The sequence below is a fragment of the Rhineura floridana genome, chromosome 1, assembly GCF_030035675.1.
Source record: "Rhineura floridana isolate rRhiFlo1 chromosome 1, rRhiFlo1.hap2, whole genome shotgun sequence".
NCBI classification, from domain to species: Eukaryota; Metazoa; Chordata; class Lepidosauria; order Squamata; family Rhineuridae; genus Rhineura; species Rhineura floridana.
The window spans coordinates 20768842-20782457 of NC_084480.1; the positions used below are offsets into that span (position 1 = coordinate 20768842).

The following is a 13616-nucleotide window of genomic DNA, read 5'->3' on the forward strand; positions in this document are numbered from 1 at the left end:
TAAGGGCAGAGGCCGTTCAAAGCTTACGTGCCAAGCCAGAAATCCAGAAGAGACGTCAGTGAAGGTCCGGGTCTAATTTGCTGAGAGATCAGTCCAAGTCAAGGTTCAGGGGATAGGAAGACACACAGTGGTCACGCCTGACGTTGTAGTCAGCAGCAAGCTGAAGCCAAGGTTTGACTTTTAAGGAGCAGGTTTGTCAGCAGGTGTGAGCCCTCAGCGTTTTGGCCTTAAGTGGACAGGCCTGCCCCTCTTCTGCCTGACCTTCTGTTGTCTACGTTCTGCAGGTGAGGTGGGAGTATCCTGTTCACTGACTGCGTCTGGCTGAAGGGCTTCAGCTGTGTCTGGGGTGCTCTGCAGCTGAGGGGGAGAAGGAGCTGGGTTCTCAGGAGTTTCCTCCGTTTCTCCTTCTGGGTCTGCTGCTTCTGGGTCTGCTGTTGTTACTCCCGAGTCATCCTCGTCTGATGAGTCCTCTGACGGGGCCATGACAGTGCCTTGGCCCAGGGCAGGCTCCAGGGCTGACGGGGCCCTTGGGCACCAATGTGCCTTGGCCCAGGGCTGGCTCCAGGCGTGATGGGGCCCTTGGGCAACAATGTGCCTTGGCCCAGGGCTGGCTCCAGGCATGATGGGGCCCTTGGGCACCAATGTGCCCTGGGCCCCTCCACTCCACTTCCGCGATCTGCAGAAACAACGGCGGGAGGGATCGCAGGACAGGAGTTTCTGAGCTGCCTGCCATCCCGTCTGATCCCCCCCCCCCAATTCACCTACCTTTTGCGGCTGGTTTGCCATCAATCAAGATGGCATCTGAGGTTTCCCTAACCCTAGCACTAACCCTAACCCCAACCTCAACGTTAATGTTAAACCCAGCTCCAACTCCAACTCCAGACCCAGACCCAACTCCAGACCCAGACCCAGCCCTAGCCTAACCCCCAACCCCAACTCCAGACCCAGACCAACCCCCAACCCTAACCTGAACCCTAACCCATCTTGATTGATGACAAACCTGTGCGCGAAGTGCGCGCAACCGCAAAAAAAACCCAGAAAGGTAGGTGAAGCGGGGGGGGGATGGGATGGGACGGTGGCTGGCTAAAAAGGCCTGTCCTGCTATCCGTCCCACAGCTGTTTCCACGGATGGCGGAAGGGGAGCAGAGGGGCCCAGGGCACGTTGGTGCCCAAGGGCCCCATCATACCTGGAGCCGGCCCTGCAGCCCAGGGGGGTGGGACTTTGCTCTCAGATAAAGTGATTATTCTCTGAGTGCCCACAGGAAGCCCAACTGGGTTGAGAAACTGTCTGCCTTTTTATAAGCAGTTGCATTGAGACCCGAGAGGACATGTACCATTATGAGGGTGGGGAGGTAGATGAGGTCATGCTTACTTTCATTATGTTGGAAGAAGGGGGCTTCAGGACCCCCTGGGAAATATCTGGATATGCAAGACTGAAACTTTTTTGTGACCATATTTGGTTTTGAAAAAGGAGAGCTAGAGGGAAAACCCGCTTGGGAAGAGTAAGGAGACAAAAAGACTTGTGGCATGCGTGCATGTGTGCTTGAAATCAGCAATCCGTGCTGAGGTCCCGAGGGAGCTTGCGTAGGACTGCACCTATGTCAGATGGGTAGAAAAGACAAGTTGTGGGTACATAGGAATGTGGGTGAGCTTGTTTGAAGAATTAAATTATGGTAGAAGAAGTGGATCTGCAAGGTGCTGTGGTAAGTATCTGGATATGCAGGACAGAAGCCTTTCTGTGGTTAGAAGAATGAGAGATGGAATACCTGGACCAGGATCAAGAGGAGCAGGGAAAACATAAGAGGAGCCCTACTGGAAGAGGCCAGAGATCAAAGACCTGCCTGGTCTACTATTCTAGGGATTGGGGGGGGGGGGACTTGATTCCATTCACATTTATAGCTGCATCTATCAAGTCTATCAAATTCACACTTTCTGAAACAAAGCCAGCCTTCAAAATACACACTTTATCCAAATTTTGCAATGCTGTCCTCCAACCAATGTCTATTAGAGGAAAATGTGTATAAAAGCGCATATATTAGTGAAAATAAGATACAAAAATGCACTGTATTAGGAGAAATTGCTTGAAAAACTGTACGTTAGTCAGTTAGTCAAAACTGCAGACAAAAATATTTGTTAGGAAAAATTCACACTAAAATGTTGAAGAATCTTCATGAGGATTTTAAAAAACACCACAAATTGCTGCAGAAACATGGACAACCGTGTGCAAGATTGGGAAAATGAGAAACTGAGAGAACCAAAACTTGACACATCCTTCCATCCCTCGTTCTCACGGCAGTGGACCAATAAATACGGAAAGCCGTCAAGCAGTACATGAGCACAAAGTCAGCAGCCCTGTCCCGCATATTCACAAATAATTGCCACTGTTTTCAATGAGGTTTACTCCCAGCTAAGCATGAATTGGTTAGAAAGAAAGATGTTGGAGACAGAAAGTGGAAGGCTTCAGACCAATAAGATGTTTTAGAAATTATATTTATGGAACACACACCCAGTTAATACTATATAAAAAGAATCTAGGAGAAACCACAGTGGAACTCTCTGCCCTGGGACATCTGCCTGGCCCCATCTCTAATGGAATTCTAGTGCCAAGGCCTAGCTGGTGTTTGAATCTCCCTTAGCTAGGGATGGGGGAGAAAAGTGGTTCAGTTCACCTTTAAAGGCTGTTCTATCCAATTTGCACTTTCCAAAATAATATGAGAACGGAAACACAGCTATCCTTCAAAATGAGCACTTGTCCAAATTTTGTGATGCCGTTCTCCACCCAATGTCTACAAATCTCCACATATTAGAGGAAAATGTGTATAAAAATGAATATATTCATGAAAATGATACAAAATATACTCTGTTAGCAGAAGTTACTTGAAAAACTGTGTATATTAGTCAAAACTCAGGACAAAAATGTAGGAGAATTTCTTCCTCTAAACTGCTGAAGAATTTCCATGAGGATTTTAAAAAAATAATATTAGCTGCGGAACTGAATTTAAGAGTGGAAAAATGAGTAATGGAGAGAAATGAAACTGACAGATCTTCCCATCCCTGCTCCCTCCCATTAGAAATCAGGCAAGAGCCGTCCCTGCTAAATTCCAGATGCCAGGCGTTTGCCACCCATGGCTCCTTTGGGAGGAAAGGCAGGTTATCATTTTAATAGATGCTGCTGGGAGGAAGGGCAGGATATAAATCAAATAATAAATAAACAAACTGATAAATAAAACATGATTTATTTCTCACCATAAATCCTGTTCTGATGTATTCTATCTTTTTGTTTTAAATTCTGTGCTTTGTATTTTTCTTCTTCTGTGAAGTTGTTTTGATACGTAGTAAAAAGCAGGATATATGTTTCATAAATAAATAAATAAGCCTGGCACAGAGTTGGAGTCAGATGAGCCAGGCCTTTCATCATCCCAAGGTGCCTGGCCAATATCAACTCTGAGGGCTTGATGTTCTGCTTATCAAGTGTCTGCCTCATCTGAAGAGATCGTTATGCTTCTAACATGTATACCAGAGGAAGACAAGGTTCTTTGGAAGTGCTTGAACCTTGTCACAAAGATCTGCCCTCTGAGATAACTGTTGGCTTGATGAAGGGCATCCGATCATCAGAGGCATTTCTGAACTGACAACCTTCAAATAAGATCTCCTTACCAGGATAAGACATGGTCCTTCGAAAGGAGAAACGTTTTTCAGATGTACATTCCCCTGTCAACGTAGTCTGGCAATGGAATTGCCTCCCATCAGGGTTAACGTAACAATGGCCCATCTAGCTCAGCATCCTGTTCTCACGGAAGCCAACCAGATACCTGTGGGAAGCCCACAAGCAAGAGCTGAGCACAAGAGCACTCTCCCCTCCTGCAGTTTCCAGCAGCCGCTATTCAGAAGCATACTGACTTTGATTGTAGGCAGAGCATGGCCCTCATAGCTAGTTGCCCATTGATAGCCTTATCTTCCATTTGTCTAATCATCTTTTAAAGCCATCCAGGTTGGTGGCTATCACTGCCTCTCACGGGAGTAAATTCTGTAGTTTAACTATGTCCTGTAGGAAGTACTTTCATCTGACCTGAATCTTCCAACATTCAGCTTCATTGGATGTCCGGAAGTGCTAGTGTGATGAGAGAAGTAGAAAAACTTTTCTCTACCCACTTTCTCCATGCCATGAATAATTTTGTACACCTTTATCTTGACACCTCTTACTCACCTTTTCTCTAAACTAAAAAGCCCCAATTGCTGCAACTTTTCCTCATAGGGGAGTAGCTCCATCCCCTTGATAATTTTGGTTGCCCTTTTCTGAACCCTTTCCAGCTGTACAGTATCTTTTTTGAGGTGAGGCAACCATATGCCAAATATTCCAAATGCGGTTGCACCAGAGATGTGTATGATGGCATTCTATCAACACTTTTATTTTTAATACCTTTCCTAATGACCCCTTTGACCAAATAACATATTCATTTATTTAGAATTAACATCTAACTGTTATAAATAAGGAAGGGGGGGGGAACCGAGTCTGTCCATCTAGCTCAGTATTGTCTCCACTGACTGGCAGCTGCTTTCCAGGGTTTCAGGCAAAGGACATTCTCAGCCCTACCTGGAGATGATGCTGGGGACTGAATCTGGGACGTTCTGCATGCAAAGCAGATGTTCCGTCACAGCCCCAACGGAACACTCAAATGAGCATTCTGGCCAGTGTCTCTTTTACATTGCAAATCCCATGAAAGCCCAATTACAGCAAGAGCTTCTTTGTTCCTGAAGTGTGAAAACACCCTTTGACTTTCTGGAAACCCAGAGACCTTTGGGAACCATACCATGCTCAGCTAGATGCCTCTTTGTGCACATGCTGCTATATTATTGGAGAGCTTCAGCATGTCAGTCAGCCTTGGCAAGGTCAGGAGCAAGTGATATGTGCTGATGCAGATTGAACTTTCCCTCGAGTAGGCAGGATGGGCAGTGTGAGGAACAGGGAAGTGCTGAATGCCGGATGAAGGTCTAGGCAAGATATCCCCAGCTTTTCACCCCCTTGAAAATAGGGGACCTTGCCTGGTTTGGAATAGCTCTGTTTTTCTACCGAGGATCCCTGCTGCCACCCTATCCGCTCTGTGGTGCCAGCTGCCTTTTTGTAGGCTGCTGCTGTGTAGTATGCCCTGCACTCATTCAAAAGCATAGGGCAATTCAATGGCAGTCCTACTTGTAGTACACCCATTTGAAGTTAATAGGCACAATTAACTTAGGTTTATTAATTTCAATAGGTCTGCTCTTAGGATTTAGTTGACTACAACCCATAGCGATTCTCAAAGATTTAACATCCAGAGATGTAGTGGAGCTGACTGAAACCCTAGCAACATCTGAGCCAGGCATTTCTCAGCAGGAATGCCAGCAGGATTTTCTGGGCCCTGGACACTGTAGGTGAATCAGGCACTTGCCTCACTCGAAAAACAGGATGCAAATTTGCCTGCTCTTGTGCTGGTAAGGTGGGAGGGGCTGCACACAAGTAATAAGGTGACTGACAGAATGTCAACAGGTGAAGCTTTTCCTGCATTGTATTTCATTGTTGTAGTTATGTGCCTTCAAGTCTGTTTCGACTTACGGTGACCCTATGAATCAGTGACCTCCAATAGCATCTATTATAAACCACCCTCTTCAGATGTGGATGTCTTTGCAGAGGATCCCTAGCCAAGCTTTACCAACAGCACAATCCAAACTATAACTACTCAGAAGTAAGTCCTGTTGAGTTCTATGGGGCTTAGTCCCTTAGTATGTGTGTTTAGAATTGCAGCCTTCGGGGGCATCCATCTTTACTTCTGAGTGCTCTCATCTAACACCTCCACAACACTAGGCTCCTTTCTTCCTACAATGGCCTTCCGGTGACTGGCCTGGCCTGAGGGCACTTAAACCTTCCTTGCTGAAAGCAAGTAGGCTAGATTAAATGTCCCCTACCCATGCTCCATCTTTTAGCTAAGATTTCTATTTTAATTTCTAATCAGAGAAATGGTTTTTTTTAATTGTATGCTCCAAGCAACTGTGGTTGATGCTTAATGTATCATGCTTAATGATATCACTCGGGCCCACCCTGTGACATCACTCAGGCCCACACTGTGACTTAATTTGGGCCCACCCCTGTGACATCACTAGGGCCCGCCCCTGTGGCATCATTAGGGCCTGCCCGTGAACTCTCAGGTTTTGGGACACTTCTGACCTGGCAACCCTAATTCATACACAAGTTTCTTTAATAAAATATTAACGAATCATTCATCACAAAATCAATGTGGGCAGACTACTGCCCCTCTCCTGGTAACCTTAACTCATTTGGAATTTTGCTGGGTGAATAAAATACTGAAACAAAATACAAAGCTTTTGAATCATTTTTGTGGCTCATGAGATGGTATTGAGTTGAGAGATGCTATTACTTATAATGTATTTATGTAGAACATATTTTAATGTTTCAAGTGCTTCACATGTCTCATTTTAGTAATCTTGCTGATGACATGAGTTGGTAATTTGTTATTAATTACATTTTCAGGAGTGAAAGCATAATGGCGGGCAACAGTTTGGTCCTACCAATTGTGCTATGGGGGCGCAAAGCTCCCACTCATTGTGTATCAGCCACGCTGTTAATGGATGATGTGTCAGTGATTGTAACAGGATGTCATGATGGACAGATATGTCTTTGGGACCTCTCTTCAGATCTAGAAGTAAGTTTACATTTGTGCATTGCATGATGTCTTTCATGATGCATAAAGCTTGTTTAAACATAATTAATAGCTTGTTTTACAGAAATGAAGTTTAAACACATTTGTGGACAGCTCTAATCAGATTTGGGTATATGTGTGGTAAACTACAGATAAGCTATAGTTACCGTACATATGCTTCTCCCAAAGCAAAACCTTGCTGCTTGAGATGATGCATAACAATCAATATAAGTTATTAATATTCATAGGCTTGCTTTGGTACGAGAAAGTGTTGATTGTTTAAAAAAATCATTAGCATGAAAATCAATGAATCCTGCTGAAAAGCGACTCTGTAGGGTCCTCTCTTCCCTCCTGACCTTTTGGAGGTCAACCTGCTAGATCAATTTAGCATGAATAACTAATACAGATACTGAACCTGGGAATGCAGTCTCTCTTAAACAATTCTGCTTGTAAAACTGTACTCCTGGATTTGATTTTTTTTTTTGGCTTGTGATATAGTTAGGTGGTGGAGGATTTGCAGTAAGCCTTTGAAGACTGTGCAGACTTGAATGCCATATAAATAAAGTATAAGCTAGAATGGCAGTTCACATATTCTGTATGCCAATACATGCTCTTTGTTCCCTTCATGACGGTGGGCTTTTGAAAGTAGATTGTATGTCTACTGCATGCATGCAGAAAATCGCAAGAAGCTGTAGAGCAACTCAGTGTTTGAACTATTATTGGTAGTTAAAACAAACAATCTGCCCTGTAAAGTTGCAGTAACTTTTACAGCAAAATATTTTTCTACCAAATGTACTCTTATAAAACTAGATAAGAAAGACAAATAGCTGATTCAGCCAAAATAACATCAGTTTCTACTGTTGGATCTCATTTGCAGCCAGAGACACTAATTTTAAGTAGAGATCTGTTTGGAAACAAATAACTGTAAACTTCATAAGTGCTAGGCAATTCTGAAGTGAAAAAACCAATACAATCCAGTGTGTTTATACTGGATACTCATGGTTCTCAGACAGTGAAAGGTGTATGGTCTGACTAAATGGCCTACGTATATCAGAATATAAGAGGCTGTCTCCTTCCATGTGCCCCATTACAAAGTCCAGCAGCCACCAAGAGCAGCTTCTTGGTGATACCATCTCTGTTAAGTTCATACAGCAAGGGTGCAAAAAAAAAAAGTGTTCTTAATGATTGATATCCAGTCAAAGCCTGAGCCATTTTGGAGGTGTTGTAAGACCTACATGTTTAGCATTCAGAGCCCAGAGTGAAGGTGGCAAAACAGTACTACATCTGTGCAATTTTATACTCTGGTCTTACAGGGGAGGGCCTTGAGATGGCTATATATATATATATTTCTTTGGATCAACGTATTTCTCTTCTCACTGCATCTGCCATTTCATATTTTACAATTGCTTCTATATTCTTGATATGTTAAGAGCAAAAAAAGCTTGCCAGCAATGATAAAAAAAAGAAAAAAAATAATACTCTGAACCAGTATATTTTTGCATTTGAAAAATCATTTTAAAAATTGCATTTGAAAAATCATTTAAGCACCATCATGATTACACAAATAAAAAGTGTGTGTGTGTGTTTTGTTTTTTGCTGCTGCCCTCATAGCAAACACATTTACTTGGGAATAGACCTATTTTCTGGAAGGAAAGGGTAATTTATTTTTAAAGTAAAAATAATAAAAGAGCATCTGTATCAATTAGAAGTTTCAATATTAGAGATATTTTTGATAATTTCCTTAATTAGGCATGCTTACATCAGTTGCTCTTTTACTAAGTTATTTCATCAAAAACAAATAGCCTATAAGTGTGCTCTTAACTCGCTGATTAATATTAGTCCTCATCAATTAATCATAGGCTAAAGCTATAGTTAATTCATCTACAATTAAACTGATTAAGACTTGAAGCCCTGTTTAATAGATTGTTGGATTTAACATATTGTTGCATTTTTGCTTACTATTCTCAAGTATTCACAGCAAGGCAAACTAAATAAATCAACCAGCATGTCAAAATTGTATTTTTAATTTAAGTAAGTGAAATGCATAAAAATATATAACAATTATGTGCACAAGCTGAAGCCTTGACCTTATATAAAATAAAAAAAGTCGTTGGTGTGCCTAAAATTTTCCCAGTTATGTAAAAAGATTAAAAATGACATTGGTTATTGGAACAGCTATGCCATTTACACATTAATTTTACAGAATTTGTTAATAATAGGATTTAGATTTGATTGAGATGTAATGCCAAATTATAGTCTGGTGCTATTTTAACATTGCCTCTTCTTCCTCCCCTCCCTGTTTTCATGATAACCAACATGAGAACTGAAAACCATGGTTCGATTTAGCAATTAAGCTAAACAGTTCAGAGATCTTTTCGTTAATTTTTTCTCAGAGTATCTTTTTCTCTCTGATCCTAGATAAATCCTAGAGCTTTGTTGTTTGGTCATACAGCTTCAATAACTTGTTTGTCCAAGGCCAGTGCTTCAACTGAGAAACAGTATATAGTGAGTGCATCTGAAAGTGGGTAAGTATTGTCTCTTCTCTTCCCATCCCATGACTGATTTCTCAATTGTTTCTCATTCTCTTAACGATATTCAGTGTTGTGTGGCATCATATAGTCTCTTTGCAGTCCTTGGAGCAACGGGGAGGGGAGGTCATGAGCACTCTTTGAACTTGTACCTTTCCTGGTGCAAGATGTAAGTGTTGTTGAACCGATTGGGAGCAGTGACCACAGTGCTATTAAATTAAACATACATGTAAATGGCCAATTGCCAAGAAAATCCAACGCGGTCACATTTGACTTCAAAAGAGGAAACTTCACAAAAATGAGGGGATTGGTAAAAAGAAAGCTGAAAAACAAAGTCCAGAGGGTCACATCACTCGAAAATGCTTGGAAGTTGTTTAAAAACAATATATTAGAAGCTCAACTGGAGTGCATACCGCAGATCAGAAAAGGTACCGCCAGGACCAAGAAGATGCCAGCATGGTTAACGAGCAAAGTCAAGGAAGCTCTTAGAGGCAAAAAGTCTTCCTTCAGAAAATGGAAGTCTTGTCCGAATGAAGAAAATAAAAAAGAACACAAACTCTGGCAAAAGAAATGCAAGAAGACAATAAGGGATGCTAAAAAAGAATTTGAGGAGCACATTGCTAAGAACATAAAAACCAACAACAAAAAATTCTATAAATACATTCAAAGCAGGAGACCATCTAGGGAGACGATTGGACCCTTGGATGATAAGGGAGTCAAAGGTGTACTAAAGAACGATCAGGAGATTGCAGAGAAGCTAAATGAATTCTTTGCATCTGTCTTCACAGTGGAAGATATAGGGCAGATCCCTGAACCTGAGCTAACATTTGCAGGAAGGGATTCTGAGGAACTGAGACAAATAGTGGTAACGAGAGAGGAAGTTCTAAGCTTAATGGACAATATAAAAACTGACAAATCACCGGGCCCGGATGGCATCCACCCGAGAGTTCTCAAAGAACTCAAAGGTGAAATTGCTGATCTGCTAACTAAAATATGTAACTTGTCCCTTGGGTCCTCCTCCGTGCCTGAGGACTGGAAAGTGGCCAATGTAACGCCAATCTTCAAAAAGGGATCCAGAGGGGATCCCGGAAATTACAGGCCAGTTAGCTTAACTTCTGTCCCTGGAAAACTGGTAGAAAGTATGATTAAAGCTAGATTAACTAAGCACATAGAAGAACAAGCCTTGCTGAAGCAGAGCCAGCATGGCTTCTGCAAGGGAAAGTCCTGTCTCAGTAACCTATTAGAATTCTTTGAGAGTGTCAACAAGCATATAGATAGAGGTGATCCAGTGGACATAGTGTACTTAGACTTTCAAAAAGCGTTTGACAAGGTACCTCACCAAAGGCTTCTGAGGAAGCTTAGCAGTCATGGAATAAGAGGAGACGTCCTCTTGTGGATAAGGAATTGGTTAAGAAGCAGAAAGCAGAGAGTAGGAATAAACGGACAGTTCTCCCAATGGAGGGCTGTAGAAAGTGGAGTCCCTCAAGGATCGGTATTGGGACCTGTACTTTTCAACTTGTTCATTAATGACCTAGAATTAGGAGTGAGCAGTGAAGTGGCCAAGTTTGCTGATGACACTAAATTGTTCAGGGTTGTTAAAACGAAAAGGGATTGCGAAGAGCTCCAAAAAGACCTCTCCAAACTGAGTGAATGGGCAGAAAAATGGCAAATGCAATTCAATATAAACAAGTGTAAAATTATGCATATTGGAGCAAAAAATCTTAATTTCACATATACGCTCATGGGGTCTGAACTGGTGGTGACCGACCAGGAGAGAGACCTCGGGGTTGTAGTGGACAGCACGATGAAAATGTCGACCCAGTGTGCGGCAGCTGTGAAAAAGGCAAATTCCATGCTAGCGATAATTAGGAAAGTTATTGAAAATAAAACAGCCGATATCATCATGCCGTTGTATAAATCTATGGTGCGGCCGCATTTGGAATACTGTGTACAGTTCTGGTCGCCTCATTTCAAAAAGGATATTCTAGAGTTGGAAAAGGTTCAGAAGAGGGCAACCAGAATGATCAAGGGGATGGAGCGACTCCCTTCCGAGGAAAGGTTGCAGCATTTGGGGCTTTTTAGTTTAGAGAAAAGGCGGGTCAGAGGAGACATGATAGAAGTGTATAAAATTATGCATGGCATTGAGAAAGTGGATAGAGAAAAGTTCTTCTCCCTCTCTCATAATACTAGAACTCGTGGACATTCAAAGAAGCTGAATGTTGGAAGATTCAGGACAGACAAAAGGAAGTACTTCTTTACTCAGCGCATAGTTAAACGATGGAATTTGCTCCCACAAGATGCAGTAATGGCCACCAGCTTGGACGGCTTTAAAAGAAGATTAGACAAATTCATGGAGGACAGGGCTATCAATGGCTACTAGCCATGATGGCTGTGCTCTGCCACCCTAGTCAGAGGCAGCATGCTTCTGAAAACCAGTTGCCGGAAGCCTCAGGAGGGGAGAGTGTTCTTGCACTTGGGTCCTGCTTGCGGGCTTCCCCCAGGCACCTGGTTGGCCACTGTGAGAACAGGATGCCGGACTAGATGGGCCACTGGCCTGATCCAGCAGGCTCTTCTTATGTTCTTATGTTCTCCTCTGCTCCTCTCACCAGAAGGAGGCACCAAGAAAAGCAAGAGATTCAGGGTTGTATTTAGCTGAAACATTATGGATGCAGAATGACTTCCTGAAGCACAACGGAACTTCCCCTGCCTTACCTTTCCCCACACATCCCTTGTACCACCCTCACATCTGTTCTGGAGGATTAGGGGTAATGACAGAACAGACTTGGGGATATGCTACAGGGAGAGAGAGGGAAAGTTCCTTTGCGCTTGCAGAAGTCATTCTGCTCATGCAATGATTTAGTTGGATACTACCATTCGATTCAGATAAATGCAAGAGGATGATTGGTTAATTGTCCTTTGTGTGTTATTTAGGGAGATGTGCCTCTGGGATGTGAATGATGGAAGATGCATTGAATTTACTAAATTAGCCTGCACACACACCGGCATACAGGTAAATGCTTTATAAATAAAGACTAAACTGGTTGCATATGACAATATATAAAGGCTTCACTATAACTGCATTTAAACTAATAAATTTTACAGAACCACAGTTAATGAGCTTTCATACAGGTGTGACAGATCAATTTTTTTGCGTTGTGAAAAATGTATGCCATTAATTATGTATTAGAAATGCTGACACACACAGAGAACCCCCCCCTCTCTCTCACACACACACACACATTAACTATAGTTATATTCTGTAAGGGGTAACTGGAACCATTTTTTTGCCTTTTAGTACTAGCTGGAGTGTAGATAAAGCCAGATCATTGGCCAAGATGTTTCTGTAGTCAGTTATTAGTTTAGTAAATCCCATTATTATTTATCATGTCATTGCACGTGTGTATGACAAAAAATTGATGGTAGTACTGAAACTACAAAGCTAAACAAATACTCAGTTGATTTTGGTTATGTAACCAGTATAATAGGAATTTTGACATTTTGGACAATGCTATTATAAACATAAAAGCTGAAAATTCTGAAATATACATTGTTGCTGTCAAGTGCACAACACCAAGACTTAAGCGGTTGGCTTTGAAATCAACAGTGAAGGAGTTTTTTTAAAGAGATCCAATAGATAGAACAAGAAGTGTCAGAGTTGATGTTGTTGTGCAAGTGGTAGTGCACAAGCTTAATGGTTCCCAATCATCATCACCATCCTAGCAGCAGCAGTTGTGCTTGGAATTGTGTAGCATCTTTCAGAAGTGCTTTGTGCTTTGGCTGTTGCACTGTAAAGAACAAGGCTCTCTAGCAGAATGGCTGTTGTGCAAGTGGGCTGCCATAATTGGATATCACCCATAGTTTTCATTATAGGGCTTTAAAACATCTGCTGTGACACAAAAACAGATTGCTCATATGATCTGAAAACAGATCCTGTGTTGTTAAATGCACACGTGCGCACACATACACATACCTAAGCTAGAAAAATTCTGATACATATTTCTTGTATTCTTTTTAATTTAGTTCTATCAGTTCACAGTTGGGACCCAGCGTGAAGGGAGACTTTTGTGTCATGGCCATTACCCAGAAATTCTTGTTGTAGATGCCACCAGCCTTGAAGTTCTTTATTCCTTGGTGTCAAAGATCTCTCCTGACTGGATCAGCTCCATGAGTATTATTCGATCTCACAGAACACAAGGTTAGGCAATGGCATTACTTATTCTTATTTTTTCAGGAACTTTCTTGTCAACCATAAGAAACAACAGTTGGTGTACATATTTTGTCATAGAACAAGTCAGATACCTGCCATTCAAAAAGGTGGGACGGTGAAGGAATTTCCCAAATGAGACTCAGCTCTGGTTGGGCAAGGAGGCCATTCAAGTCTCTTTATTCTGATTGT

General features: G+C 42.1%; 1 protein-coding gene across 3 annotated transcripts in view; it reads left to right on the forward strand.

Annotated features, from left to right (window-relative positions):
* The window catches only part of WDR7 (WD repeat domain 7), a 323076-nt gene that overhangs the window by 32187 nt on the left and 277273 nt on the right, over positions 1–13616 (forward strand). For 2 of the 3 annotated variants that reach the window (XM_061615091.1, XM_061615098.1), the window contains exons 2-6: positions 5561–5720; positions 6524–6695; positions 9111–9217; positions 12152–12230; positions 13241–13415. In XM_061615091.1, coding sequence (XP_061471075.1) covers positions 6537–6695; positions 9111–9217; positions 12152–12230; positions 13241–13415 — 520 coding nt within the window. In that variant the 5' untranslated portion in view covers positions 5561–5720; positions 6524–6536. The remainder of the gene's footprint in view (positions 1–5560; positions 5721–6523; positions 6696–9110; positions 9218–12151; positions 12231–13240; positions 13416–13616) is intronic. The other variant, XM_061615103.1, reaches the window with a different exon arrangement.